Below are 27532 nucleotides of genomic sequence, written 5' to 3'. Positions count from 1 at the left end.
TGGCAACAACTCTGAGAAATCCTCCTGGATGCTGTTCCTCTTCCAACTCCATGTTCTCATGCACTAGGTAATATTTCCCCCAAAATTTGATTCTGCAGTGTAACACCTTCGCTAATGAATATTCCAGTTACCACTCCAACCCAACAAGGCTTTGATAATGTCCCTTGACAGTTTGACAGAAAATGGGACAAGGCTAGCCCTTTGAACCACCTGCACAGGAGCCAGTCCAGCGGCACTGGCAACAATCTCACTCGAATATCTTTACAAGTGCCAGGAAGGCGACGCTGACTGGCCTTCGTGCCCGTGGCACGTAAAAGCACCCACTACACTCTTGGAGTGGTTGGCGTTAGGAAGGGCATCCAGCTGTAGAAACTCTGCCAGATCAGATTGGAGCCTGGTGTAGCCATCTGGTTTCACCAGTCCTCAGTCAAATCGTCCAACCCATGCTAGCATGGAAAGCGGATGTTAAACAACGATGATGAACAGTGTCTGAAAATTCTTGACTTGCTGGAGTCTTTTGCTGTGAGGATGACATAAGCATGGCAGTGATGTCTGCTAAACCTATTAATATGGAGAGAGAGAAAAACAAAACTGTTCTCCTTTTGTTAATCCAGTGAGCTTGGATCATTTCCTTATCTTGCTTCACATGCATCTGGTTGTCAGGTGAGGCCTTTGTGAAAATTAACTGAATGTTTTTATTGTGGTTTATGACCAGCTGTAATGTAAATAAGCCTGAAAGATAAGACCATCTGTTATTGGCCATAAAACCACTTACTCTCTCATCCTTATTTTCAACCAGCCGGGAGTGGGCTACAAGCTTTGCCCCACCCACCACAATAGATACTTCATGAACGCTTCAGTTAAATGTAAGAGATTAGGCCTTTTCTTTCCTAACGAAACCTTTAAGTGTTGCTGGAAAAAGGTAAAGGTGAAAAGAGGATATTATATGAAAGATGTGTGCGGATATTTCAAACTCCATCTAAAAAGGGACTTTCTCTGCTCTCAACAAATCTATTGTAATTTTTTCAGTTGTCACAAAATGTATGATGATGTAAGATCTTATTGGCAGTGACCTGGCGGAACCGTTTCCATGCTGGACAAAATGCTTGACAGAAAGATTTCTTCAGTTTGTCTGGAACATGAGTGTGTGAGTTTCTTATTAGGCAGGTAGTGCATGAAGACATTTGGTCTTCCTCATACAAGATCAGAAGGGGCCAATTTTTATTTGAAGCCATCAAGGACAAGAGGAAAGACTGCTACAAAGCTTTTGAACAAACTCCAACATCCCCCCCCTCCTCAACCGAACATGCTTTGGTTTTTCCCAGATGAGAAAAATTTCTGCCAGGATCAGATGGGGAACACACACAACAGCCGTTGGCTTGCTGTGTCCCCAAAACATGTACAGAGTGATAAGAATCAAAATGTCCAGTCACCATCATGGTGTTTGGAGTGATCACTAGCGATGGCGCCATTACATTTCCATTCATCTTCCCACATGCCCTCAGACTCAACACAGAAGCCTACATCAAGTGCCTGGAGGAGGTAGTGCTGCCCCGGGTGAAGAGTGTGACTGCTGGAATATCCTATGTCTGGCAACAGGATTCTGCACCACGCCACACAAGCAGGAGAACCCAGTCATGGCTGTCAGACAATTTCTGCGACCATATCACCCCTAACATCTGGCCACCTCACTCTCCAGACCACAACCCCCTTGATTATTATGTGTGGGGCACAGTTGAGCAAGAGACCAACAAAGCTCCTTGTAACACCAAAGATGAACTGAAGGCAAGGATTATGGCAGCATTCACCAACTTAAACAAGGAGAACGTCCAGAAGAGTTGCAGGGGATTCCAAAGTCGTCTGGAGGCCGTGGTTGAAGCCAATGGCAATTTTTATTGAATAAACTTAGTCTTTAGCATTTCAAGATATTTTTATGTAATTTTGGTAAATATATCTGTTAAAATGAGATGCCAGTGTCATTTTCATTTTTGTGTAATTTAGATGACAATTTGTTCCCTGCACCCTGTACATATATAAAATGTACAGAGAGAGAAGGAGAGAGTCTTCTCTTGGACAACTTGTCACCAATCTACAAGCCTTTTCTCATCTCATCATGGAGATGTAATAACTTCAAATCTGTCTTCACTCCTTCATCCCAGGTCTTCCTCAATCTCTTTCAGTCCTACAAATTCCATTCACTTTGAACACACAGTATTTATACAGCTGTCTTCCATCACAAATATCATATGACCTTATGCTTCATACACAAGCATCATACAATCTATTCTTCACACACTGAGGGGAAAAGTCCAGTGGTAATAATTCCCTGAACATTTTGCAACCAGTTCTTATTGCTGTGTTTTCAGAATACTTGCCCCTCCTGCTAATTAGGTCCCTCAGGTAACAGAAGCTCTCAAATACGTCTGGGGAATTGTCTGAGCATTAGATGGAGTGTTTTCTCATACATTCTCAGTACTGCTGGTGCCTCTGCACCTGTCACAATGAAAAGTCTACCTTCTCTGTTAACTTTCCTGCGATTTCACTTCACCTCTGTTACTCTCTGACCTATCTTTTTTATTCTTGTAGCAGTAACAATGATGAGCTACACCAGTCTTCCATGGGGGGGGGGGATATTACTTTGCTTGGAAGCAGGTGTGGGTCGGTGGCAGGAAGGGTATCTGGCCATAGAAAATCTGCCTCGACTACTGCTTGGTACCAGGCTTTTGCTAATTGTTTTAGGTGCCTATGTAGTCATAAGGAAACATAGACACCTTCTCAGCACTCCCCATTTCACTTAGACCCAGTGGCACAGCCAAGATGTGACAGCTAGAAAGAAAGGGCTGCACCAGCACATAGTCATTACTCATTACTGTTGAAGTCACATGAAAATGAAGTACCTTGTACAAAGAAACAGTGCAACATCTAGCCCACAATTTGAACCCACAACCTTATGATCATAGCTAACATAACTAACTACTGAACCAGTATCCTTCACATAGCTGAAATTACATGAAATTATATTCTAAAGAAAAGAGCAAGGTACAGGTCATGGAAAGGCCAAAGTTCAATGCCACGTTAAGCTGCCTCACAGATGGAATCAAATTAAAACCAATGTTTATTTTTTAATGAAAAGCAACAATGCTAAATATAAACTTACCGCCATGTGTTTTTGTTCATGTTCATAAGAATGGGTGGATGAATAAAGCTAAAGAATTGGAAATGCATGGAATCTGTACTCGGCTGATTTAAGAAAGGTAAAATAAACCTTAGGTAGTTTGGAATATGTTCAGATCCCACTTAACAAATGATATCAAGAAGAATCTGTATTGAAACTATACTCATCATCATCATCATCATCACCATCATTTAATGTCCATTGTCCATGTTGCCATGGGTTGGATGCTTTGACCAGAACTGGTAAGCTGCGGGGCTGCACCAGGTTCCAGTCTGATTTGGCATGGTTTCTACAGTTGGATGCCCTTCTTAACGCCAACCAACACCAAGAGTGTAATGGGTGCTTTTACATGTCACTGGCACAAGTGCCAGTTGCCTGACACCAGTATCTACCATGACTACGATTTCACTTGGCTTGACGGGTCTTCTCAAGCACTTGATGATGGCAGACACCCAGCATGCAATGTCAAGGCAAGAATATGCACACATACATGCACTCACACACACACACACCATTTCTTTTTAGTTATCATCTGTTTTTTTTTCTTTCTTTTTTTTTATTCTTCCACCTTGCCAATTCAGCCAACCACCACCAATATTACTATTAATAATTCAATCATTTAAGGCCTATATTCACTACCCTTGTTTTGTGACCAACCATAAGCAATACATTCTTCTCATATTCATTGTGACCTTCATGTAGAGAAAGAATGTTTGTTACCAAGAAAGCTGGCCATTTCTGTTGATATGTCCTACATAAAATGTACAATTTCTAAATACTTTCTCTTTCTTCATCAATTTTATTTTTATTATTACTACTACTATTGTTGTTGTTGTTTCCCATTTCTAACTTCCTCTTTTGTGATTGGATTGAAAACAAATTGAGCTGCTGTTAATCACATTTGTTATTCAAGTTGTTAATGTGTTATTAGGAAGACTGAACAATCATTGCTGTGTATTGCTTGAGCTGTTTACAAGAATTTTTCTTCACAAAAGATCGTTTATTCCCAACACCAGTGGGGAAAGGCCAAGGAGTCAGTTGACTCTCTTACTTAAAAATAGTTATTTTTGTTAATTAGTATGTTAAACACCAACAATAATTTGCAGTGTTGCCAATCAATATTAAACTTACTAAGTATGGTGGATTGTCAAAAATAAGAACTTTACAGTACTTTGTTTAGTTTTGGCATGCTGTACTGGGTTCAAATCCTACTAAGGACAGCGTTTGCCTTCTACTTACCTACTAGTGTGGGACTTGAGGAAATAATTACTACTACTACTACTACTACTGATAATGATGATGAGGAGGAGGTGGATGCATGCATGCCCTGATGCAGTACCAGGCAGTGGCTCTCATGGCTTCTGATCTTAATTGATTGGAAGTGTTATCATGTACAGTGTTTTGTCTTGGTATAACAGTTGGGCTACAACAAATATTCAATTTCCATCTGGTCGAGCACCCATGTAGATGCTTCTTCATTGGCACAGCACTGAAATGGTTACAGTCTCAAGACTTTTTTATAAGTCTGTGTATTCTGAGACTTTATTGAGGATTCCATTGTTTGTGCAAGCACACAGGTAAAATACTTAACTGGACTCCTCTACTTTCGAAACCTTGGGATATACTGCATAACAGGAGAGAGAAAAAAGAAAAGAAAAATGGATGAGGAGAAGGAAAGGGGCAGACAGAGAAAAGAAAGAAATGGAAGCTATTTGGCCAAATATAACCTAAATTTCTAATTGTAATTGAAAAATACCGAAACAGCATACAATGTAATTTTTAGAATAGAATTCTTTGATAAAAATGAATAAAAGTAAACAAATTACACGATATACAAAGAAAAAAGAAATGAAAATAGAATATATAAAAATTAACGAAGGAAAAATAAAATGAAAACAACAAGTATTTTTATCAAGAGATAAGTAATATCACTTCAAAGGTGGTTATAGATTTATTTGACGATCTCTTGGGGATTTGTTTGGTCTTTAATGAGGATTTATTGCAAAATCAAATCATATCAAAAGTAAGCCTAATTTATTTTAGAGAGGAACACAAATGGTTGTGTGTGTAGGTAGGTAGGTAGGTAGGTAGGTATGTTGTGTATTGGTTAAGTTGTTAAGTGAGCCAAAAGTTATGTTATGTCAGTTAAGATAGTGTAACGAGATGTTACTGTTTAGATAAGCTAAGAATCAGAAACACATATTTGGTTTTAGATATAAATAGTAGGGAGAGGTAGAATAATAGTGTCAATGAATTAATTTATTTGTTTCACACTTCACTGGTTTTCTTTCTTTTTCTTTTTTTTTTCCAAACTCCGTGTTGTGTCAGATGATTCTTAGATAGTCCGCATTACTCCTTAAAGAGCATAGGGCTGTGTTTATTTCTTTTTTAACTCTAAGCAGTTAACTCTAAGGCCTTGTGGAAAGAAGTAAGGAGGCATCACGTCCTTCATTGCTGACAACCCCTAAAACCATGACAGTTGCAGGAAATTTTGTATGCATAACCCCTGGATCGTCAGAAGGGTCTGCACATAACCATCTGTCATTTCTTTTAACTTTTTGATCTTGGTCCAACCCATGCTAGCATGGAAAGCAAACGTTAAATGATGATGATGATATCTATGGAGGCATAAAATAATCTCCCCAGTTCTATTTACCATTCGCCCTTTTGCATTTAAACCAACCATATCTAGCTAAAATATTCCACCCATTTTAGATTCAAACTGACCAGATCCTACCTCTCACACTTACCCTACAATGCCATTCCAGAACTGAAACAGTCACATCATTGAAATGTTCAAGCTACAAGATAATGCTTGATTAATTCAAAACAATGTGAATAAATAAGCAGGACATTAGACAGAGTAATCTGAATGCTAAAGGGTTCAAGTATCACTGGTGAACCCCCTTTTCCATCTTCATACAAGGACTCAAAGTAAGAAAATCTTCATTGAGTTTTCCAAGATACATAAAATGAAAATCAAGTGAGGGTTAGCAGCCGGGAGAGTATCTGGCTGACAAAACAACACCTCGGTAGTATATCTGTCTAACCCATTCTAGCATTAGGAAACGGATATAAAGTACACACATTCTATTACATGTGTATATGTGCAAAAAAAAGAAAAAAACAAATAGAAAAAAAACATGGAGCAAATGTTTTGGTGTCAGTGATGTCAAGTTTAGTAGTTACCCTTGACATAATGTTCAACTTCCTTCCAACCAGTTGTCTGTTCTTCCAGAGCTGATCAAAGATAATCAATAACAATTACTATATTAATGTTCTAACATACCCATTTTAATCACATTATTAACATTGAATAAGAACATCAGAAAACTGCAGAGGATTACCATATATCTGCTGGCGGCAGTCTTAGAAGATTCACTACATTCTATTTATTTATTTTATTCATTAATTTATTTTGTTCTTTTTCCCACCCTAGTGTATTAGTTAGGATGGTGTACTCTTTAACTAACTATGTTACCATTTATTTATGTATGCAGTAGATACTGAAGTGCTTTCTTGAGGTAATACAGTAATTGAATAACATAAGTGAACAGTTGATGCTACAGTTTGCAGTGTACATGGAGAGTGAGAAGAATGAATTCCACTACACAGGAGGAAGTTCATACTAAAAGATGTTTGTTTTGACATGTAAGACACTGCAGCTTTTCATTTGGAGCTCAAATCTGTTGTATTGTACATAGACCAGCTACAGAGGCAGGAGCAGTAAATTGTGAATGATCTTACTATTTATCCCTTGAGCCAGTGAGTTGAGCTCATATTTAAGTGGTTGTCGTGATGACAGTGGTAGTTGTCTGGATCAAGCAAGCTGATGGTTAAATGCATTGTTGTTGTTGGCACTCCGTCGCTTGCGACGTCGAGGGTTCAACTGAACAGCCTGCTCGTCAAATTAACGTGCAAGTGGCTGAGCACTCCACAGACAAGTGTACCCTTAATGTAGTCCTCGGGGATATTCAGCGTGACACAGTGTGACAAGGCTGACCCTTTGAATTACAGGCACAACAGAAACAGAAAGAAAGAGTGAGAGAAAGTTGTGGTGGAAGAGTACAGCAGGGTTCGCCACCATCCCCTGCCGGAGCCTCTTGGAGCTTTTTTAGGTGTTTTCACTCAATAAACACTCACAATGCCCGGTCTGGGAATCGAAACTGTGATCCTATGACTGCGAGTCCGCTGCCCTAACCACTGGGCCATTGCGCCTCCACTATGGTTAAATGCATTCTGTATGTAACCATTCCATCTATTTTAATATGGCTGTGTCTGTTATTTGTAGAGAGATGAGAAGTAGATTTCACCAACGCTTTCCCCTTCAACTTAATCTGTTGTATGGTTGCGACTGTTGAGTGAGAGGGAGTCAGTCTTGTCTGGTGTTGTTGCATAGTCATTGTCTGCGAATGAAGAGACTAGAGACTTGAGCTGCTAACTTATTTGATACAAAACAAATGAAGTCAAATGAGAGTCCCGGACACCTTATTTAACAGGGGCTTTCAGCTGTTGCAGTGACAGACAGTAACACCCCTGTAGGATTGAAAGTAAACTCATTGGACTCTTATAATAAGAGTAATGTGCTTTATTCACACCAGAGGGCGTTTGGAGTCTTACGTTTAGGTAGTCGTAGTGCATCATGTGAATACATTTCTTTTTCTCCCTACTTTGTTAAATTATATATCCAGACCTTCAAAGATATAAAATCAACCACTTTTTATCTATGGACCCCCTTTAATTACTAGTTTATTTTGGTGGACCCCATAGCCATTTGATGTTTAAAAACTACTTTTATAGTCACTTCTTTCAAAATTCCTATTTTGTTTTTCACACACTAACTTGTGTAGATTGAACTAAGTAAAATGTTAGAGGAAGACTTGTCCTAGCTGCTTCTTGCATCATCATCATCATTTAATGTCCGTTAACTATGCTGGCATGGGTTGGACGGTTTGACCAGGGCTGGCAAGCTGGGCCCAGTCTGATTTGGCTTGGTTTCTACAGCTGAATGACCCTTCCTGAGGCCCAGCCCTTGTTTTCAAGTGAGGTACTTTCTTCTACTCGTCTTCATACATCTAAAACCACAGAGCTTAGAGACATGAGCTAACATCCCCCATTGCCCAAGTAATGTCGGTAAGATCACAGAAAAACTCATACATACATACGCGAGCACAATTGGCTCCTGTGCTCTTTCTGTCTCTCAAATCTCACTTACAAGCATCGGTCGACATATGGTTATAGAAGAAGGCACTTGCCCAGTGGTTGCAAAGTGACCTTCTTAACCGGGAATACATTTCTAACTGGAAGTAAAACACTAGCTTCTATCACTAAGTTGCACTCAGCCCAAGTAATAATGGCACTTTATCTATTCTTTTGCTCATAACAATGCTCAAAACAGCAGATTGTGTATTATTGATAAAAAATTAACTTCTTGAACTCTTTTGTATTGATTATTAATTATTGGCAATGCAAGCCAGCACTAGTTTCTTGTTTGTTTTTTTTTTTTTTTTATTATTTCATTTTTAAAAAATTTATTTTATTCTGGATATTCCTCTTATCACACCTACTTTTTGATTTGCCGTTCTCTTCCTTTGGATTTCAATCTGCATGGTCAGAAATGACTGGCAACTAGAGCTCTGAAAGACAAACAGCAAGAACACAAGAACACTGCCATGTTATTTCTTCAGCTCCACTTGAAACCATAATAACAAATGTCCTTATCCACTTAAAACAGAATTTTTCTTCTGGCAGACTCTGTCATGGGCCTAATTCCTGGCCAACCTGTTTGACTCTTGTTATTCTTTGTTAAAGTCACATTATATAACATTCACTGAAATATCATTTCCATTTCATTTCGTTTCTTGCTTCTAAAACGGAGCCAAATAGCCTTCTTTCTCTCTTTCTCTCTCTCTCTCCTTCCTTCCTTCCTTCCTTCAGATTATGTTTTCAGCTTGGATGAAGGATGTTTCAGCTCGGACTGCTCCTACACTCGAATACTAAGCAATGCAAATTCTTACTGCAGCAGCAATGAATCATGAAATTTGGCTGATATTTTCTATTGCCATTCTTTCGCTCTTTAATCCATTTCATCATTTCCATCATTTTCGTCATCGTCATCATTTTGATTTTTTACTTCTCTGATTTGTTAAATTATATTATTGCCTTGATTCTGGGCCGTGATTCTTAGGGACATGCTCTTTACCAAGAACTACAGCCAATGTGCGCGGTATCTCAAAAGCAGTCATGTGAGGTTTTAGCACAATCATTTTGGCGCCATCTATTTGGCGTTGCCAATTCAACTCCCTTCAACAGCGACCTTTATTGACATCAGACATTTCAATGCTTCTCTATTCTCAGAAACGTTAGCATGCTGAGCTTAATGCTTAGCGGTATTTCGTCTGTCTTTACATTCTGAGTTCAAATTCCGCCGAGGTCAACTTTGCCTTTCATCCTTTCTGGGTCAATAAATTAAGTACCAGCTAAGTACTGGGGTCGATTTAATTGACTCCCCCCCCCTCTCCCTGAATAAATAAAAGCGCAATATATTTGATTGCCTGAGACAGATGGACCTGAAGCAGACCTGGAGTAGAAATGGGATCTTTGTGATATGGATGCAAATGATGAAGGAAATGTACGGTGTGATTTGAGGGTGGGTTTGGCTGCTATAACTTGCAGATCAAACATATACAGGGTGATAGCATTTCTGGTTTGACATGTGAGCAGTAGGCTTATGTGATTTGCAGTAATTTATTATTTTTTTTTTTTTTTTTTGAAGAGTCAGTCACTGATCTGGCCCTGAAGGAGAAGCTTAGTCTTTGAGATGCAGTTTTCAGTAGCATCATCGATGTGAGATTACCATGAGATATCATTAGAATTTGTGAAAGCTAACATTTGCAGCAAATTTGTGGGGCCTTTATCAGTGTGTTATTCATATACCCACGAGAATATAGTGCAAAACTTGTTTTTCTTGATGCGTATTGTAATTGTGTTGACAGAGGATTGATAGTTATCTTTCCACTAGGGAATGTTTTTTGATGTGTCTCTCTCTCTCTCTGTTAATGAAAGCTGTGGGTGTCTGATGTAGGATGTTCTTGGTTGCATGTTGGTGACGCCAGACTGCAGAATGTTAACAGAGAAAGGAAAGCTTGTTAATATCATCTGCATAGAAGTGTGTTTGTTAAATGTAACAACAAGTAGGTCGCTAATATTACAGAAGGAGAAGTGTAGGGAAAGCTGTATTGATGGAACTATGAGAGGTACATCAGAGGCTGTAGATAGTTTAGAATGTGGGTTGGAGAGAGTTCAGTCAGTGCACGGAATGCACTGAGAGGAAATGTCCGATCCGAGAGATGGGAGAGAGACAGATGAAGTTGATCAGTGAGCAGCAAGATGGCAACTAGGAAGTTCTCATGCCAGACATGGTAACATTCCTTTACACAAAGTTGTCAAATTTATAAACTTCATACACCTACATATATAAATATATATAAAATTTAAAATTTATTAATAAGGGCAGAAATTGATATTAATCAATTAAAACCAGTGGTCTAGCATATTAAAAAAAATCCAAAGCTTAAAATTATATTACATACAAAAATAAGAGGAATGACCAGCAAAAGTGGACTCCTATATGCTAGAAATAGATGCTGAATCATCCACTTTTGCTGGTCATTCCTCTTATTTTTGTATGTAATATATATATATATATATATATATATATATACACACACACACAATCTGCTCATAATTAATGTCTAATATGCAAATGTTATACATTTATATGTGTGTACCTGTGTGTGTACACACAAGCATACAGTCTACCTAACTGCTAATAGAAAGTAATGTATGCAAATACTGTATGTGTGTGTGTGTTTAATAATACCAAAATTTGTCATATTCATATAAAAATATTCAAAATATGCCTCTTCTTCCACCGGAAAGACTTGCTATTTTTTAGCTATCCATTTGCAAGTTTAAGACATAAATCAGCTGCCAAAATGACATAGCGACTGCTTCGTAATACATCCATGCAATATGCCTGGCCTGGGGTTAAATAACAGCACTACATTAATGAAAGAGCCTCTGTGTGGTGACTTGAATTGCTAGATATGGCAGCTAATTCTCCATCTAGCAGAAGGACATGTTGGTTACTGTAGTTAGGGGTACATTATGTATGAATAGATAAAAATGCAATATATGTGATTGGTAGAGACAGACGGGCCTGAAGCTGATCTGGGGTAGAAAAGGGATCTTTGTGATAGGGGTCACAAATAGTGAGGGATGGATGATTTTGACAAACCTGGCTGATTGATTGACCAAATGATTAATCAAACAAGCAATATGTTGATTGGTTAAATAGTTAACCAATTAACATCATCATCATCATCATTGTTTAATGTCTGCTTTCCATGCTAGCATGGGTTGGATAAGAACCTGCTACCAGTTACTCTCTCTCTCTTTTTACTCTTTTACTTGTTTCAGTCATTTGACTGTGGCCATGCTGGAGCACTGCCTTTAGTCGAGCAAATCGACCCCAGGACTTATTCTTTGTAAGCCTAGTACTTATTCTATCGGTTTCTTTTGCTGAACCGCTAAGTTACGGGGGACATAAACACACCATCATCGGTTGTCAAGCGATGTTGGGAGGACAAACACAGACAAACAAACATATACACATACATACATACATACATACATACATATATATATATATATATATATATATATATATACGACGGGCTTCTTTCAGTTTCCGTCTACCAAATCCACTCACAAGGCTCTGGTCAGCCCAAGGCTATAGTAGAAGACACTTGCCCAAGGTGCCACACAGTGGGACTGAACCCGGAACCATGTGGTTGGTAAACAAGCTACTTACCACACAGCCACTCCTTCGCCTATATGTTTCGAAACAATTGTCGTGATTAATAAAATTTCTTATATATTCCAACTTCCGTCTTTCATTCACCATATATATATATCTATATATATATATATATATATATATATATATATATATATATATATATGGGGGCTGTAACTCACACACATACACAAAAGTCTAAGACCTTATCCCACTCTATGGATGTTTTAGTTACAGCCCCCACTGACACAGCCTGCACTAATAAAATATGCGTATGAAATGTAAACAGAATCCAGGGGGTAAGAGTGTGTAGAGGTTTTGGGTGAGAAAATCCTGAATGATTTCATGCATTGAGGACAACTCAACACATTGGATCTCTCTCTCTCTCTCTCTCTCTCTTTATCTCTCTCTCTCTCTCTCTCTCTCTCTCTCACATGCATACACTCACACACATACCAAAAAAATTAATGAAATTCCCTTCCACTCCCAGAAATAATATTGCTGAATTAGAGAAGTAGTAGCTGTAGTAGTAGTAGTAGTAGTAGTAGGCGGAGGAGCAGTGATGGTGGTGGTTTGCAGTGGTCATAATGAGAGAGGGGAAGGCCAGAAGGTGGTACAGAAATCAGTGAAGCATCATGAATACCAGCAGATTGTGTGGGTTTAAGTGCATTATTTTAAGCATCAGTGAAATTTCGATGCAAGTTTGATTGAGTGGTTTAAGTTGTAGGTAGAGAAAAAGTAGTATTTGAATTGTTAATAGTACTGTTTTTGTATCTCTCTACATGACCATCCCACCAGAAGTTTTGACAACAGATAAGTGAAACAGTATGCAAGGTGGTTGGTACTAGGAAGGGCATCCAGCCATAGAGACCATGCCACAACAGACAGTTGGAGTGTTGGACAGCTCCATGTCAAACCATCCAACCCATGCCAGCATGGAGAGCAGACGTTAAACGGTGATGATGATGATGAGAGTGCTCTGTCAGTTCCTGTCTACCAAATCCACTTGCAAGTCTTCCGTTGGCTCTGGGACTTTTGTAAAATACACTTGCCCAGAGCACCTTGCAGTAGTTTGGATGGTAAACCTTTTAATCACTCAATCCTGCAGGCACCTCTCTGTGTGTGTGTATCTCTTTGGCATTGTGCATTAGGTAGAAGCCTGTCAGACAAGAAAATATTGCTTTGCTCAGAAAGAGGTGAGGACTGGTGATAGGCAGTGGAGCATCCAGCCATTGAAAATCTTCCTCAGTGGATTCCGTCTGACCCTTTCAAGCATGGAGAAGTGATCATTAAAATGATGATGGTGATGGTGATGATCATAATCACACTCAGCAATCCACACCTCTGTTATAAATGGTTTTTATCATGGGCTCTAAAAATGGTTTCCTTTGAGCTCCAAAGTTCTTATAGAAATTCGAATCACTCCCTCTCCACCCCCACTGCACACACACTTGAATTCAAATCATCATCATCATCATCATTACTGCAGCATATATCAGTTGTTGTTGTTTTTTTTAAATATAGTCAGCTTTATCAGCATCTTATCTTTATGGGTGTCACAGTAATAAAAATAATATCCTTTTGATAAAAAGCACAATGACTTTTTGTCAACTGCATCAGGCAGTCAGCAACAATAAAGGCTTAGATTCGAATTTGAATCAACAACACCACGCAACATGACTGAATATTTAATTTTCCTAAGTTTCTGAGGATCAAAAATACAAACCTTGTCCGTTTAGCTCCTTCTTTCTATCTTTTTTTTGTGTTTTTTTTCGTTATTTTTTTTATGCTGGGTTCAACCCCTAACGGCTGCAACATTGAGGCATACACTGAGATTGACTCAAACTCCCCATAATATATTACTAAATATTTAGTTATTTGAATGTTTATGGGTGAAAAGTATAGAAGCTTGTCCCCTGTAGGTTCTGAAATGTTCTCCTCAATCTAAATCATGTGAACTGCAAACAATGGCATTATATTACTGGATGGAAGATGCTTTAGTTTTCTTGAATCTCTCTTGGGTGAAAATTATACAAAACACCCTTTCACTCAAACTCTCTCTGTCTCTCTTGCTGTGAGTTTTGAAATGTCCCAAGTTCAAATCAACGTCACAAACTTTATATTGCCTTTCACCCGTGTCAGGTTTCTGTTGAATAAACAAATGCCAGGAGGGTTGTGTGTACGTTGTGCTGCAGATGATTCAATGAACTAATACTTCCTTCCACTTTCATTTAAGATGTTTTATATCAGTTCTGTTTCAGAGTCAGGTCTGCTCTGTCTAGTCCGCTCTCTCTCTCTCTTTCTCTCTCTCTCTCTCTCTTTCTCTCTCTCTCTCTCTCTTTCTCTCTCTCTCTCTCTCTCTGCGTGCATGTGTGTGTGTTCTTTTTCCATCCTTTTACTCTCACCCTCTCCCCTGTCTACATAATTCACCCTCTTTCACTTTTCTCAAGCATATTTTATATCTGTTTTGTTTTCACTCCTCTTCTTCTCCCCTTTTTACTGTCCCCTCTCCCTCCCTATCTCTCTCTCTCTCTTTCCCTCCCTCCTCCTCTCTCTCTCTTTCCCTCCCTCCTCCTCCTCTCTCTCTCTCTCTTTCCCTCCCTCCTCCTCTCTCTCTCTCTCTTTCCCTCCCTCCTCTCTCTTTCTCTCTCTTTCTCTCTCTCTCTCTCTCTCTCTCTCTTTGTTTCTCCTCATCATTTATATATCGTTCTTCCTCATCTCTACTTCTAAATAAATGCAGCTGTCTTGTGTTCAACTTAAGTTTATTCTTCATAGATTACGATGTGTGTGTATTTCCATTATAGCTTGCCTTCGTTACCTCCCTCATTTCACTTCCCAACTGTATCTTGTTTAGGGGACATAGAAGAAAAAAGATATACAAAATATTTCCCTCTTCCTCGTCTCTCAAAAGACAAACCAGAACCTACCAATGCCATAATTATTTTTCGAAAATGTCATTAGCCTCTGTGAAGTACATTTGTTGTTGTGCATTTACATATTTTTTTCTATATTTAAACAGTGAGTATGTATAAGTATGTTGAGTATGTCCTGGAACCATTCTTGTTGTAATTAACTCCTCATCCAATGTCTAATTGCAATGTGAAGTTGTTGATTTGCAGTAGTTGAAGAGGAACATTGACAGCATCAATGCCAGTGGTTTGGGAAGTCTTGGAGGGACCCTGAAGAGCAGAGTCACTGTCCCTTCCTCCAATGTGTCCATGTGAGGAAGGCTAGAAGAGCTTTTAATATGACAGTGGTGTCACTGCATTCCAGTTCTTATATGCAAACACACACACATGCACATCATCATCATCCTTTAACATCCATTTTCCATGCTGGCATGGGTGGAATGGTTTGACCAGGGCTGGCCAGCTGGGGAGCTGCACCAAGTTCCTGTCTGATTTGACCTGGTTTCTATGGCTGGATGCTCCTCCTAGCACCAACCACTTCACACTGTGTGCTGGGTGCTTTTAGCATGGCACCAGATGAGCGCTTTTACATGGCACCAACACTGGACTCTTGCAGGCCAATCTTCTTTATCAAGGGGAGCGACCTCAACACTTCTGCTGAAGAAGATGGGTCTTCTTGAGTACAGCAAGGCACCAGGTATCTTGGTGTAGGTACTGTGGTATAGCTGTGTGGTAAGAATTCAGCTTACCAACCTCTTGTTTGTGGGTTTCACCCCACCCCCCCACCCCACCCGCATGCTGCTTCGGGCAAGTACCTTCTATCAAAGCACTTGGCCAACCAAAGCCTTTAAGTGCAGGTCCCACTTAAAAAGCATGTAGTCCGCAGTGTAAAGTGGTTAGTGTTCGGGACGGTGTCCAGCTGTAAAAACCTTGCCAAAACTGACCTCACCTGTGCTTGTGCCACGTAAAAAGCACTAAGTCCACTCTGCTGAGTGATTGGTGTTAGGAAGGGGATCCAGCTGTAAAAATCCTGCCAAAACAGTCCCAGAAGTCTGGTGCAGGGTTTTGCTTGGACAGCTCTTGTGAAACCGTCCCACCCATGCTAACATGGAAGGCAGACATTAAACGGTGATGATGATGATGTTGATATGTAAATTATAATGCTATTTAACAAGAACTTCTTTCAGTTATTTAAACATTCACTTTAATAAACTTTCCATTTTCTCTTCTCTCTTCCAGCATGATGTTAACTCCTTACAACCGGTGGATCCAACAGAAAAAGAACTGAAACACAACCCCAAATATGATGAACTTTTCACTCCTACGGTAAAAAATGTTGACCCATTATATCCATCCATCCATATATCCATCCATTCATTCATTCATTCATTCATCTTTTCTCCCCTGCTATTGCTGGGAGGGTCATGGAGAAAGAATCCAGAAGCACCTCTTCCATAGAATCCCATCAGAAGGAACCATCATTAGACTTTCTGACTGGATTCCCAACCACGACCAACTGACACTACGGATATCATCCAACCATCTTGGTCACGGTCTACCGCTAGGTCTCCTGCTTCTGGTTCAGCTTGGAGAATCCGTCTTGCGATTCTTCCTTGTGATGCTTAAATCACATGTCCATACAACCAGAGCTGTGACTTCTCAATACAGATAAGTAGCAGCTTGATCTGAAGCAGTGATTCCCAACATGGAGCAACCCCCCCCCCCCCTCCACCAGTGGGACCATGGAAGATTATTGTGAGGCATGGGATTCCAATTTTTTTCTTTTTTTTTTTAGTGAAAATCCTTTTTTCACAGCAAACCTACTACATCTATAGTCAGCCTAACCAATCCAATCCCTCCAACCAAGCATATGGCTACAGTATAGCGCTATTCTCATGCCCCAGTGTTGATAGTTCTTTAAGGAAAGTATATAATTATGAAATACCAAAAATAAAGTTGTTTTTTTTTTTGTTTTTTCCAACCACCAGTGGGGCGTACATTATTCTGTAAAGTTATAGTGGGGCCTTGAGGAAAATAGGTTTGGAAACACTGATCTAGAGAGACTCCTTGGTCTCTGAGCTATGCACTCCTTCAGAGGAACCCTGTTTTGGGCATTTATATTGGTGATCGTTTTCTTTCAGTCAGTACCCAATATTCATTCCACCTTACATGTTGATTAAATTGACTCATTATTAATATTCTTATCACAGCAATGGATGAGCAGACTCATTAGAGAATTGGCGATAATGCTTTACAATATTCATTCTGGTTATTTATGCTCTGAGTTCAAATCCCATTGAGTTCAATTCTGCCTCTCATCCCTCCTGGATTGCTAAAATTAATTACCATATTTAAAATATGACAAGACCTTCAGAAGTTTTCATTCCAACAGATATTGAGGCTGTAGACAAATGTAGTTACGTATTCAAAAAGACACTTGCCCAAGATGCTACTCAGTGGGACTGAACCCGGAGCCATGTAGTTGCAAAACAAGCTTCTTATCACACATGCAGCAATGGTGTTGGTATTTGTATATGTCTGGGAGGAGGGGAGAAGTATATTTCCCTTTCCTCCACTCGGTTTTGTTATCTTTATTACCGTTTCTACATTAGTCTTCATATTTATATCCATATTCTTCATCATCATCATCATCAAGTGGAAATGTCAGCCACTGATCCACAGAAAGCAACAGCTGATAGTCATTCTCTCTCTCCCTCCTCCTCTACACCTCTCTTTTTCTCTCTCTCTCTCTCTCTCTCTCTCTCTCTCTCTCTCTCTCTCTCTCTCTCCACTCATTCACTCACTCACTCTCATATGCTGTATCTATATATAAATATTCAGACAACCACTACTTAGTTTCCCTCTCTCTCTCTCTCTTGCACAGACATGCACACACATACATGTATGCAGAGGAATATATCCTCTTTCCCTCTCTGTCTCACATATTCATAAATGCACACACATACACATGTGTTTACAGACACACACACACACACATACGCATATATAAATATATTAGATAAATTCATAATATTTGGCATGATATCCATTTCCTCTTCCTAAATAGCTCCCACATTAAAATTCTCTTCATCGTTTAGTGATTACCTTCCACTTATGTATAGTTTAGATGTCGCAATCGAGCAAAGTCTTTCTTCATTTGTTGCAGAAAATGTTCTTTTTCTTTTTGTAGTTGTTTAGCCCAGATCACCTTTTAATCACGCAGACCCTATAACAAAACTAGCATTTCCCTCTGGCTTTTTCCATGCCGTGCTTGAGAAGACCCATGAAGCCAAGTGATAGTCAACCTCGGAATTTGAACTCCACGTAACGGCAGACAAAATACTGCTAAGCATTTTGCCCGGCGTGCTAATGATTCTTCCAGCTCACTGCCCTAAAGCTAAGCTACACGTTAATCCTGTAATATTTAAACTGGCCATATCCAGCCCAGATGCCATGCCTGTTTTATGCTTACACTGGCCAGATCTGCCATTTCATACCTATCCTACAATGTCATTCTAAAAAGTAAACAATCACATCATTGAAATCTCGAAGCTATAAGATAATGCATAATTAATTCAAAACAAATTATTACATTTGACAAAGTAACCTGAATGTGAAAGGGTTAAGTCTATGACCCAAATAAGTTCCAATGTGTTTGCATCATAAATTTCTCTTGATATTTTATCAGACAATGAATACGATTAATTAAATGATTAATTTTTAATTGCAAATTTACAAAATATTTAATGATGTAAATTTGCTGTAATTTTTCACAAATATTTACATTGTATTAATTAGATAGTGTTACTGATACAATTTTAATGTGGCTACAGACCAAGCAATAATGCAGATAAGAGAATAATTTCCCATACTATTATCATAATTCTTTAAACTATATCTTTACATCTACACTACGTTTCAATAACTTTGAGCTCTCGTTATTATTAATTGCCTTAAGGCGGTGAGCTGGCAGAATCGTTAGCACGTCAGGCGAAATGCTTAGCGGTATTTCGTCTGCTGGAGACACAATGGCCCAGTGGTTAGGGCAGCGGACTCGTGGTCGGAGGATCGCGGTTTCGATTGCCAGACCGGGCGTTGTGTGTGTTTATTGAGTGAAAACACCTAAGCTCCACGAGGCTCCGGCAGGGGGTGGTGGCGACCCCTGTTGTACTCTTTCGCCCCAACTTTCTCTCACTCTTTCTTCCTGTTTCTTGAGTAAAGCTGCGATGGATTGGCGTCCCGTCCAGCTGGGGGGAGGGGAACAATTATGCCATAGAAACCGGGAAACAGATCCCATGAGTCTGGCTAGGCTTTTAAAGGGCGCAAAAAAAAAAAAAAATTTCGTCTGCTATTACATTGTGAGTTCAAATTCCACTGAGGTTGACTTTGCCTTTCATCCTTTCAGGGTCGATAAATTAAGTACCAGTTACGCACTGGGGTTCAATGCTTTAGCTGATGCAACCATTTAGCTGAATTCCCCTCTGTTGCAAGCATTAGGTCCTCTGGTTCCTTTCATCATCATCTTAATGTTCACTTTTTCATGCTTGACTGGATTAAAGCAGATTTTCTGCAACCAGATGCTCTTCCTGTTGCCAACACTTGCCCGTTTCCAAGCTAGGTGACATTTCCCTAAGGCCAAACATGCTTTGGCAGGATATTACAAATGAATGACTTTCATTTACAACAATCACATGATACGAAGACTTGGAGACACGCGCGCGCGCGCGCACACACACACACACACACACACGACAGGCTTCTTTCAGTTTCTGTTTACCAAACCCACTCAGAAAGCTTTGGTCGGCCCGAGGCTAGAGTAGAAGACACTTGCCCAAGGTGCCACGCAGTGGGACTGAACCCAGAACCATGTGGTTGGTAAGTAAGCTACTTACCACACAGCCACTCCTACGCCTAGTTGGTTGATTATAAAAAAAGCATAAAAACAAATTTTCCAACAGCTAAATTTGTGGCATATAATGTCGCTTAAGTTGTTGCCTGTGTATGTAATAATGCTCATTTCTTACAAATTATCATTGCTCTCTTTCTCTCTCTTTCCTCCTCTTTTCCTTGTAAAATGATATTCCTAATTCTGTGTGTGTGTGTGTGTGTGTTCTTGGTTGCTCCTCATGTTTCAATGGCTCTAGTCAGCTCTGCATAAGATAACAGATCTAACAAGTGGAAACAACTACCCCACCTCATTTATATATATATATATATATATATATATACATACATATACACGCACACATATACATGCATGCATGCGCATCTATGTGTTGTGATTTGGCCTGTCTGTTTATGTGCACATGTGCATTTCCACTGCTGTTATGGATGTTGCTGTCATCATATTTTGCTATAAATAGAATTATGTCATGGTTTTTTTTTTTTTCTTTCTGTCAGTTTTTAAAAATTTTTCTTATTTTTTGTTACGTTGAAGTCTATTTTATCGTTTGAACAGAATTAAGTCCCCATGAATAATAATAATAATAATAATAATAATCTGGTTTTTTTTTTTGGTGGAGAGGGCTAGTCAGTGGCATCAGCCTACAGATAATTTTTTATCGACCCCAAAAGGATGAAAGGTAAAGTTGACTTGAACAGGCATTTGAACTTGGAATGCAAAACTGGTAGAAATGCCACTAAGCATTTCGTCCAACATGCTAACAATTCTTCCAGCTCACTGCCTTCAATAATAATAATAAACAAAAGGGAAAATATAGAAATATACTGATGGAAATTATTTGAAGTATTTATCTCTATATATCTGTATCTCTCTCTCTCTCTCTCTCTTTCTCTCTCTCTCTCTCTCTCTCTCTCTCTCTGAGACTGTCTTGTCTTTCTCTCTCAATCTATGCCTCTCTCTCTCTCTCTCTCTCAGCCTGTCTCGTCTCTATCTACGCCTCTTCCTCTCTCCTCTCTCTTTGAGCATGTGTATGTGTAAAAATATGAAAACTTGGCCCAACACTTTTTATGGACGTGTGTAGGCTAAGATGCTTAGTTCAGCTGAAAGTAGGTTGATTGCTTTAGTACTTGACTTCTATTCGCATTCAGATGGAGTTCTTCCAAAAGAATCACCCAATACAATACCAGCTCTTTGGCTTTGGCTGTGCTTTATACTTCTTTTTCTTTTACCTTTTTCCCTGTATTTTTTTTTTGTCTTTGTTTTGTGGTTAGTGGTTTTACAGAAACTGCTATTTCATTAACAGAAACTGCTATTTCATTAAACCAGTTTTAACTGCTCGTTCACACCCACATGCGTTAGTAAGAGATATACTATGCACAGATGTGCATTTCCTGCAATTGCTTCAAAGTGCTGGTGTTTATCTTTGACATTGTTTACCATAGTGCCACAATACAGTCAGAAACTACCGAAATAGTCTGGCTTAAATATTCCTTCGTCTCTTCTTCAGCTATTACTGGCGTGGGGGACACCGCTTTCAATTCGTGTCATACTAACAAAACAAATATTTTTTTTTTTTTTTTGTTTTTAAAGACGAATCCTAATTAGCCATTTTACTAATGAGCTGTGAAATTTTTTTTTTTTTTTTTTGTTATAGAATGTAATAAATATAAATAAGACATGTGTGCACACATTGTTTTTGTTTATCTATTTGTTTTATTTATTTATATATTTATTTATTCTGCTGCTGCTGCTGCTTTGTCACGGTGAGAAGGACAATGTCATTGACCTCATATTTGTTTGTTCAGGGCCCTGCGGAAACTTGTAGGATAAGAAAGGGCAGGGCAGACTTATACTTAAATGGGGGACCTGGCCTTGATGTATGCTATGGAGCCCACTCCATTGCAAAACACAACCAAGGACCAGGGGGTGGAGTGGGGGTGGGGTGCAGGTGCTGGTGGTAAACCAGGTGGCAGAAACACCCAAGAATTCAGAACCCTAAATACAAAAAGGGTCAGAACAAATACCATGATTATCTGATTCTATAAAAACTTCTGTCGATTCTATCAAACTCCCAAACCACTCCTTCTTGGGTTACTTCTTCTGTTGCCACTTAACCCCTCTTATTTTTATCTCACCATTTGCCTTTATACATCTAGAATTGCCCTCTTGCCTTTCTTCCCCTTCACTGTACCCACCCACTTTTCCCCTACTCCTTTCTCTCTCTCTCTCTATCTCTCCGTCTCTCTCCCTCTCCATCACTCCCTCATAAACAAGGATACTTTTGCATATTCAATCTCTGGTCTCTCTCTTCTTCCTATCTTTTTGCTACCCTGTAGCATCTATTTCTTGCCCCTGAACCTTATGACACTGCCCACACATTCTGTTCATACTCACCTCTCTCGATGTTGGATAACCCTTGACACTCTCCTTACACAACCCAACTTAACATCTTTCAAGATTTTTACAAACGGGCAAGACAATATGTTAGATGGGCTGCTGTACTGTATGGCACGGAACTGTCAAGTGTGTGTGTATGGGTTGGTGAGAGGAAGAGCATCATACTGTGCCAAGGGAAATCAGCAATTTTCTCTGAAAACAAGGGACCGCATCAGGAGGTGAAATGCTTTGAAACCCATCCAGCAGGTTGAGGAAATAGGGGCTTAAATAATGATGATGATATGCATATATATTCAAACACACACACACACACACACAAATATGTGTATATTATATTATGTTTCCCTGCTCTACCAGCTCCATTCCATGCAGTTACTTTAAATAACACACTTTAGGGACCTCTCCTCTCATCTTATGCATTTCAAATGTTTTTGTTTTTCGTTTTTCTTCTTTTTTTGCCCATCCTTCAAGTAGGCACACAGTAACCATCTGTGTGTTTTGTTCTTTACGATCTCCTGTTACAGACACATCAGGTCACCTACTTAAACTGTTCATACTTATCGCATAAGCGTATTTATGTGTCCTACTTTTTCTTTTTTTTTTTTTTTCTTTTATGAGTGTGTGTGTTACATGTTTTTAAAAACCATCCAATTATATAGCAATAACAATTAGACAAAAATAAAATGTAATAATGACAGTTATTTCTATGCTGTGTGTATTGAATTAGTTCAAGTGACAATTTATGAAGACAGGCTTGACTGAGTGATTTTTGAATTACTTTTACTAAAATTTTGAAAGCAATGTTGTTTTTTTTTTTACTCAAGTTGTACAGCACAAAAACGAATATGATATTCTGGACTTTCCAAGACTGTCATCTTTCAGTTTTGGTTCCCACATTGTCACAACAGCAACACCAGCAGCAATGGTGGTTGTTGTCGTCCTCATAGTGGTAAGTGTGGTGGTGCCGGTAGTAATAGTGTTGGTTGTAGTAGTAGTGGTTGTGGTGGTAGTAGTAGTTGTTATCGTTGTGTAATCCTCTAGGGTTACCCCCTGGTGGTGAAAAGCATTCCAATTTGGCCATCACGATTTTTATTTGTCATACGCATCATATCTCCCAAAAATGTGTTTTCCCTTTTTTAAGATGTAGTAATGTGTGATTCAATCAAACTTGGCTGCTAGGAAGAGTGACCGTGTAGAATTTTGAGTTTCCAATTGACAGAAACTTCAACAGTGTCTTTTATTTATTTTTATTTATTTATTTTTTTTTTTTTCACAAGCTTCTTATCTTCTTATGCGCCCTTTTAAAGCCTAGCCAGGCTCACGGGCCTGGTTTCCTGGTTTCTATGGCGTATGTATTCCCCTCCCCACCCCAGCTGGACGGGACACCAGTCCATTGCAGCTTTACTCAAGAAACAGGAAGAAAGAGTGAGAGAAAGTTGGGGCGAAAGAGTACAACAGGAGTTGCCACCACCCTCTGCCGGAGCCTCATGGAGCTTTTAGGTGTTTTCGCTCAATAAACGCTCACAACGACCGGTCTGGGAATCGAAACAGCAATCCTCTGGCCGTGAGTCCGCTGCGCTAACCACTGGGCCATTGCGCCTCCACACTTTTTTCACAAGCAACACTACAGTTTTCACTCAAAAATGTGAGCACACACACACACATGTTGACACCTCCTTTTCTTCCATCTTCTCTCTTTTTCCTCTCCTCCTCCTCCTCTGTCTTCTTTCTTCCTCATCATTACTCAAAGGAGCCAAGGAATGGCTTCTGTCTAAATCCAATTGTGCCTCCTCTACCACATCTCTACCCACAGCCTCTTCTACCACCCCCCACTCCTGATGCTAAATCTACCTCAGTCACCATTATCATCCTCTCATTGTCTATATTATCAACTTCACCACTGCCACTACCATATCATGGAATATTCTTAAATAACTTTGTTCTTTGCAGAAACAATTAAACCATCAGGAGTTCTTTGGATAGACCTATTCTTTTTCTTTTTCTTTTGATTTTGATTTTTATTCTTTTTTGCCTTCTTTTCGAATCTCTGGAGGAATAATTTTACTTTCTTTTACCTTTCCTGTTCTGTTCTTCTTTTTTTTTTTTTTTTCATTTCTTACTTTTCACATTCTAACTCTTGAATATCATCATCATCATTATTATTATTATTATTATTATTATTATTATTATTATTACTATTATTAAGGCAGTGAGCTGGCAGAATCATTAACACCCTGAGCAAAATGCTTAGCAGTATTTCGCCTGCAGCTATGTTCTGAGTTCAAATTCCGCTGAGGTCGATTTTTGCCTTTCATCCTTTCGGGGTCAATAAGTCCACCAGGCTTGCTTAAAATTTGTTAGGTTTAGGGAAAGTTATAGTGCCTGCAAACCAAATACAAAAACTAAATAAAACTAAAGTTAAGGACATATATATATATATATATATATATATATATATTGTGTGTGTGTATGTGTTTTATTGGCAAAATATGACCATCCCCAAGTATAGCAACACGCACGCACTCACGCACGCATGCCTATGCAAAGCAACATCCTTATACATACTTTTACTAACACATTCTGTTCTCAGTATCCGCATGTCTACCATGAGCTGTCTGCTGTGATCTAGTTGACTGCAGACTATTAGCTACTCCCCGCCTTCTCTCTCTCTCTCTCGCTCTCGCTCTCTCTCTCTCTTCTTCAAGTGATCCTGTTAATATCAGCTAAAATGGTCAAAGGAAATAAATGAATGTTCCCCATAGGCCAATCTGTTTGCCTGCCTGCCTGCTAATATCCACAATTATTAACTGTAGTCATTTGAATAGGACTGTAAACTGTGTCAGTAAAGTCACTGAAGTCACATGGCTTACTCGGTTGGGTGCCATCAAACTGTTTTTTTTTTTAATGTTGTAGTAGGAATGCTGTGCATTTCATAATGTTTGATGTGTGAAAGGGGTGTAATTTCAATAGAAAGTGAGATATAGCACGCACACACACACACACACACACACACACACACACACACACACACACACACACACACACCCTCTCTCTACCACCACCACCACCACCATCATTACTATTATCATCATCATTTAACATTCGTTCACTTTCCCTTGCTTGCATGGGTCTGGTGGAATCTAATGAGGCAGATTTTCTCTAGCTGGATGCTCTTCCTGCAACCAACTTCCGTCGTTTCATCATCATAGCCGCTTAACGTCAGCTTTCCATGCTAGCATGGTTTGGACGATTTGACTGAGGACTGGTGAACCAGATGGTTGCACCAGGCTCCAATCTGATCTGGCAGTGTTTCTACAGCTGGATGCCCTTCCTAACGCCAACCACTCTGAGAGTCTAGTGGGTGCTTTTATGTGCCACCAGCATGAGGGCCAGTCACGCAGTACTGGCAACGGCTACGCTCAAAATGGTGTTTTTTATATGCCACCTGCACAGGAGCCAGTCCAGCGGCACTGGCAACGGCCGGTCCAGCGGCACTGGCAACGGCCGGTCCACGGGCACTGGCAACGGCCGGTCCACGGGCACTGGCAACGGCCGGTCCACGGGCACTCCGAACAAGAAAACGATCCTGCCTCTCTCGCCTACCCTGTAATGTCATTTTAAAAATAATCCCATCAGCATTATCTCAAAGCTACAAGATAATATATGATTAATTTAAAACATTGTGAATAAGCATTACATTTCACAGAGTAATTTGAATGCTAACGAGTTTTAAAAAAAAAAAAGTGGAGTTCTTTGAGTACTTCCAAATGATCCTCTCACAGCACAACATAACCCATTTTGTGTGAGTGTGTGTGAGAGAGAACTGCCTCCAGTATTTGACTGGTATCTTAGCTATTGACTTTGAGAGATATAAGTAGTCTACTTGTTAGAGATGTAATTACAGATGCGTTAAACTGCTGTACAATGTAGCACCTAAATCTTCAACAAACTTCTTGACTGTTTTTAAAATAAAGCGTCATGTAGTTTGAGACCTTCACTATTAAAGCATGTAACACTGCATGAGAATGACAAATTGAATAGAGCTAGAATTCAGACTAAATAAATTTGAGGACAAGCTACCATCATCCCTTCAAATCTACCAAACCTCTAAGCTGACTGTGGTTAATAAATAACAGCACTCTCACACACACACACCACAAATGTTATTTATTGAGAAAGTGAATAGACATCGAGACATTGGAATTATAATGATTATTATGACAGTAATAATAATAATAATAATAATACTGATGAATTTTTTTTTCTAAATTTATATTTTGTTTTTTAATAGTATTCACCAAATTGGAATGTCTGGTTTGTTTATGAAAATCAAATTTCATATTTAATGAGAGTTGTGACGAAGGAGGTGGGGTGTAAAAGGAAAGAAAATAAGAGGCAAAAGAACAAACAAAAACAATAAAAAGTGAAAGAAAAAAAGGCAGAACAGAAATAGAAATAATAATAATAATAATAATAATAATAATAATAATAATGATGAGGGTGAGATGGAGGAGGTGGCCGAGGAGGAGACAGATATACAATCTATTGATAAGCTCTTTCTGTGATGTTTTGTGATTGAGCTGTAATTAATTATAAAGTCTGTCTGGATTAGATACATTTTTCAGTTATATTAGTTTGCTATACACAATTATATATATATATATATATATATATATCTATGAGAAATGTGTGTGTGTGTGTGTATTTTTAGAAATGTATTTGTGTCTATCTCAGGAACAGACGTGTGTGTTTTTGCTGTTGTTGTTGTTGTTGTTTATTTTCAGTCTTGATCAAAGAACAGACCTATGATTGAACTCTGTAAATCCTCTTTTGTTTCAATGTCCACTTTTCCATTCCTGCATGGATCAGATTGAACTTGTTGGGGCAAACTTTCTATGGTCGGATGTCCTTCCTGTCACCAAGCCTCGCTTGTTTCCGAGCAATGATTATTCCCCTGCATCTGGATATGTTTTCCTGGAAGATTGGAAATGAACAACACTGCTTGTATGTTGGTGACACTCATTTACAGCAGTTACATATTGTCAAGGCAAGGTAACACACGCACACACCACATGCATAAATACATACTTATATGATAGGATTCTTTCAATTTCTATCTACCAAATCCACTCACAGAAGATGTAAATTGAAAGAAGCCTATCATTTTGTATTTGGAAAGTGTTGAGGGATTTTGTATATTTTGGATAGGTTCAGGGATTTTGTATATTGTGAGGTGTTGAGCTACCACACAGCTTCAGTGGTTTGTATTCTGTGACAGAGCTTCCACC

General features: G+C 39.1%; 1 protein-coding gene across 4 annotated transcripts in view; it reads left to right on the top strand.

The window, feature by feature from the left end:
• Positions 1–27532, top strand: part of LOC106870024 (pre-mRNA-processing factor 17) — a 76386-nt gene that overhangs the window by 5672 nt on the left and 43182 nt on the right. For all 4 annotated transcript variants that reach the window (XM_089365680.1, XM_089365679.1, XM_089365678.1 and 1 more), the window contains one exon: positions 16184–16270. Coding sequence is in view for 3 of the 4 variants with exons in the window: in XM_089365679.1 (XP_089221805.1) it covers positions 16184–16270 (87 nt within the window). In the remaining variant the exon portion in view is untranslated. The remainder of the gene's footprint in view (positions 1–16183; positions 16271–27532) is intronic.

Source organism: Octopus bimaculoides, chromosome 18 (genome assembly GCF_046866305.1).
Source record: "Octopus bimaculoides isolate indiv1 chromosome 18, ASM4686630v1, whole genome shotgun sequence".
Classification (NCBI taxonomy): Eukaryota; Metazoa; Mollusca; class Cephalopoda; order Octopoda; family Octopodidae; genus Octopus; species Octopus bimaculoides.
This window is presented reverse-complemented; position numbering and strand designations above follow the sequence as displayed.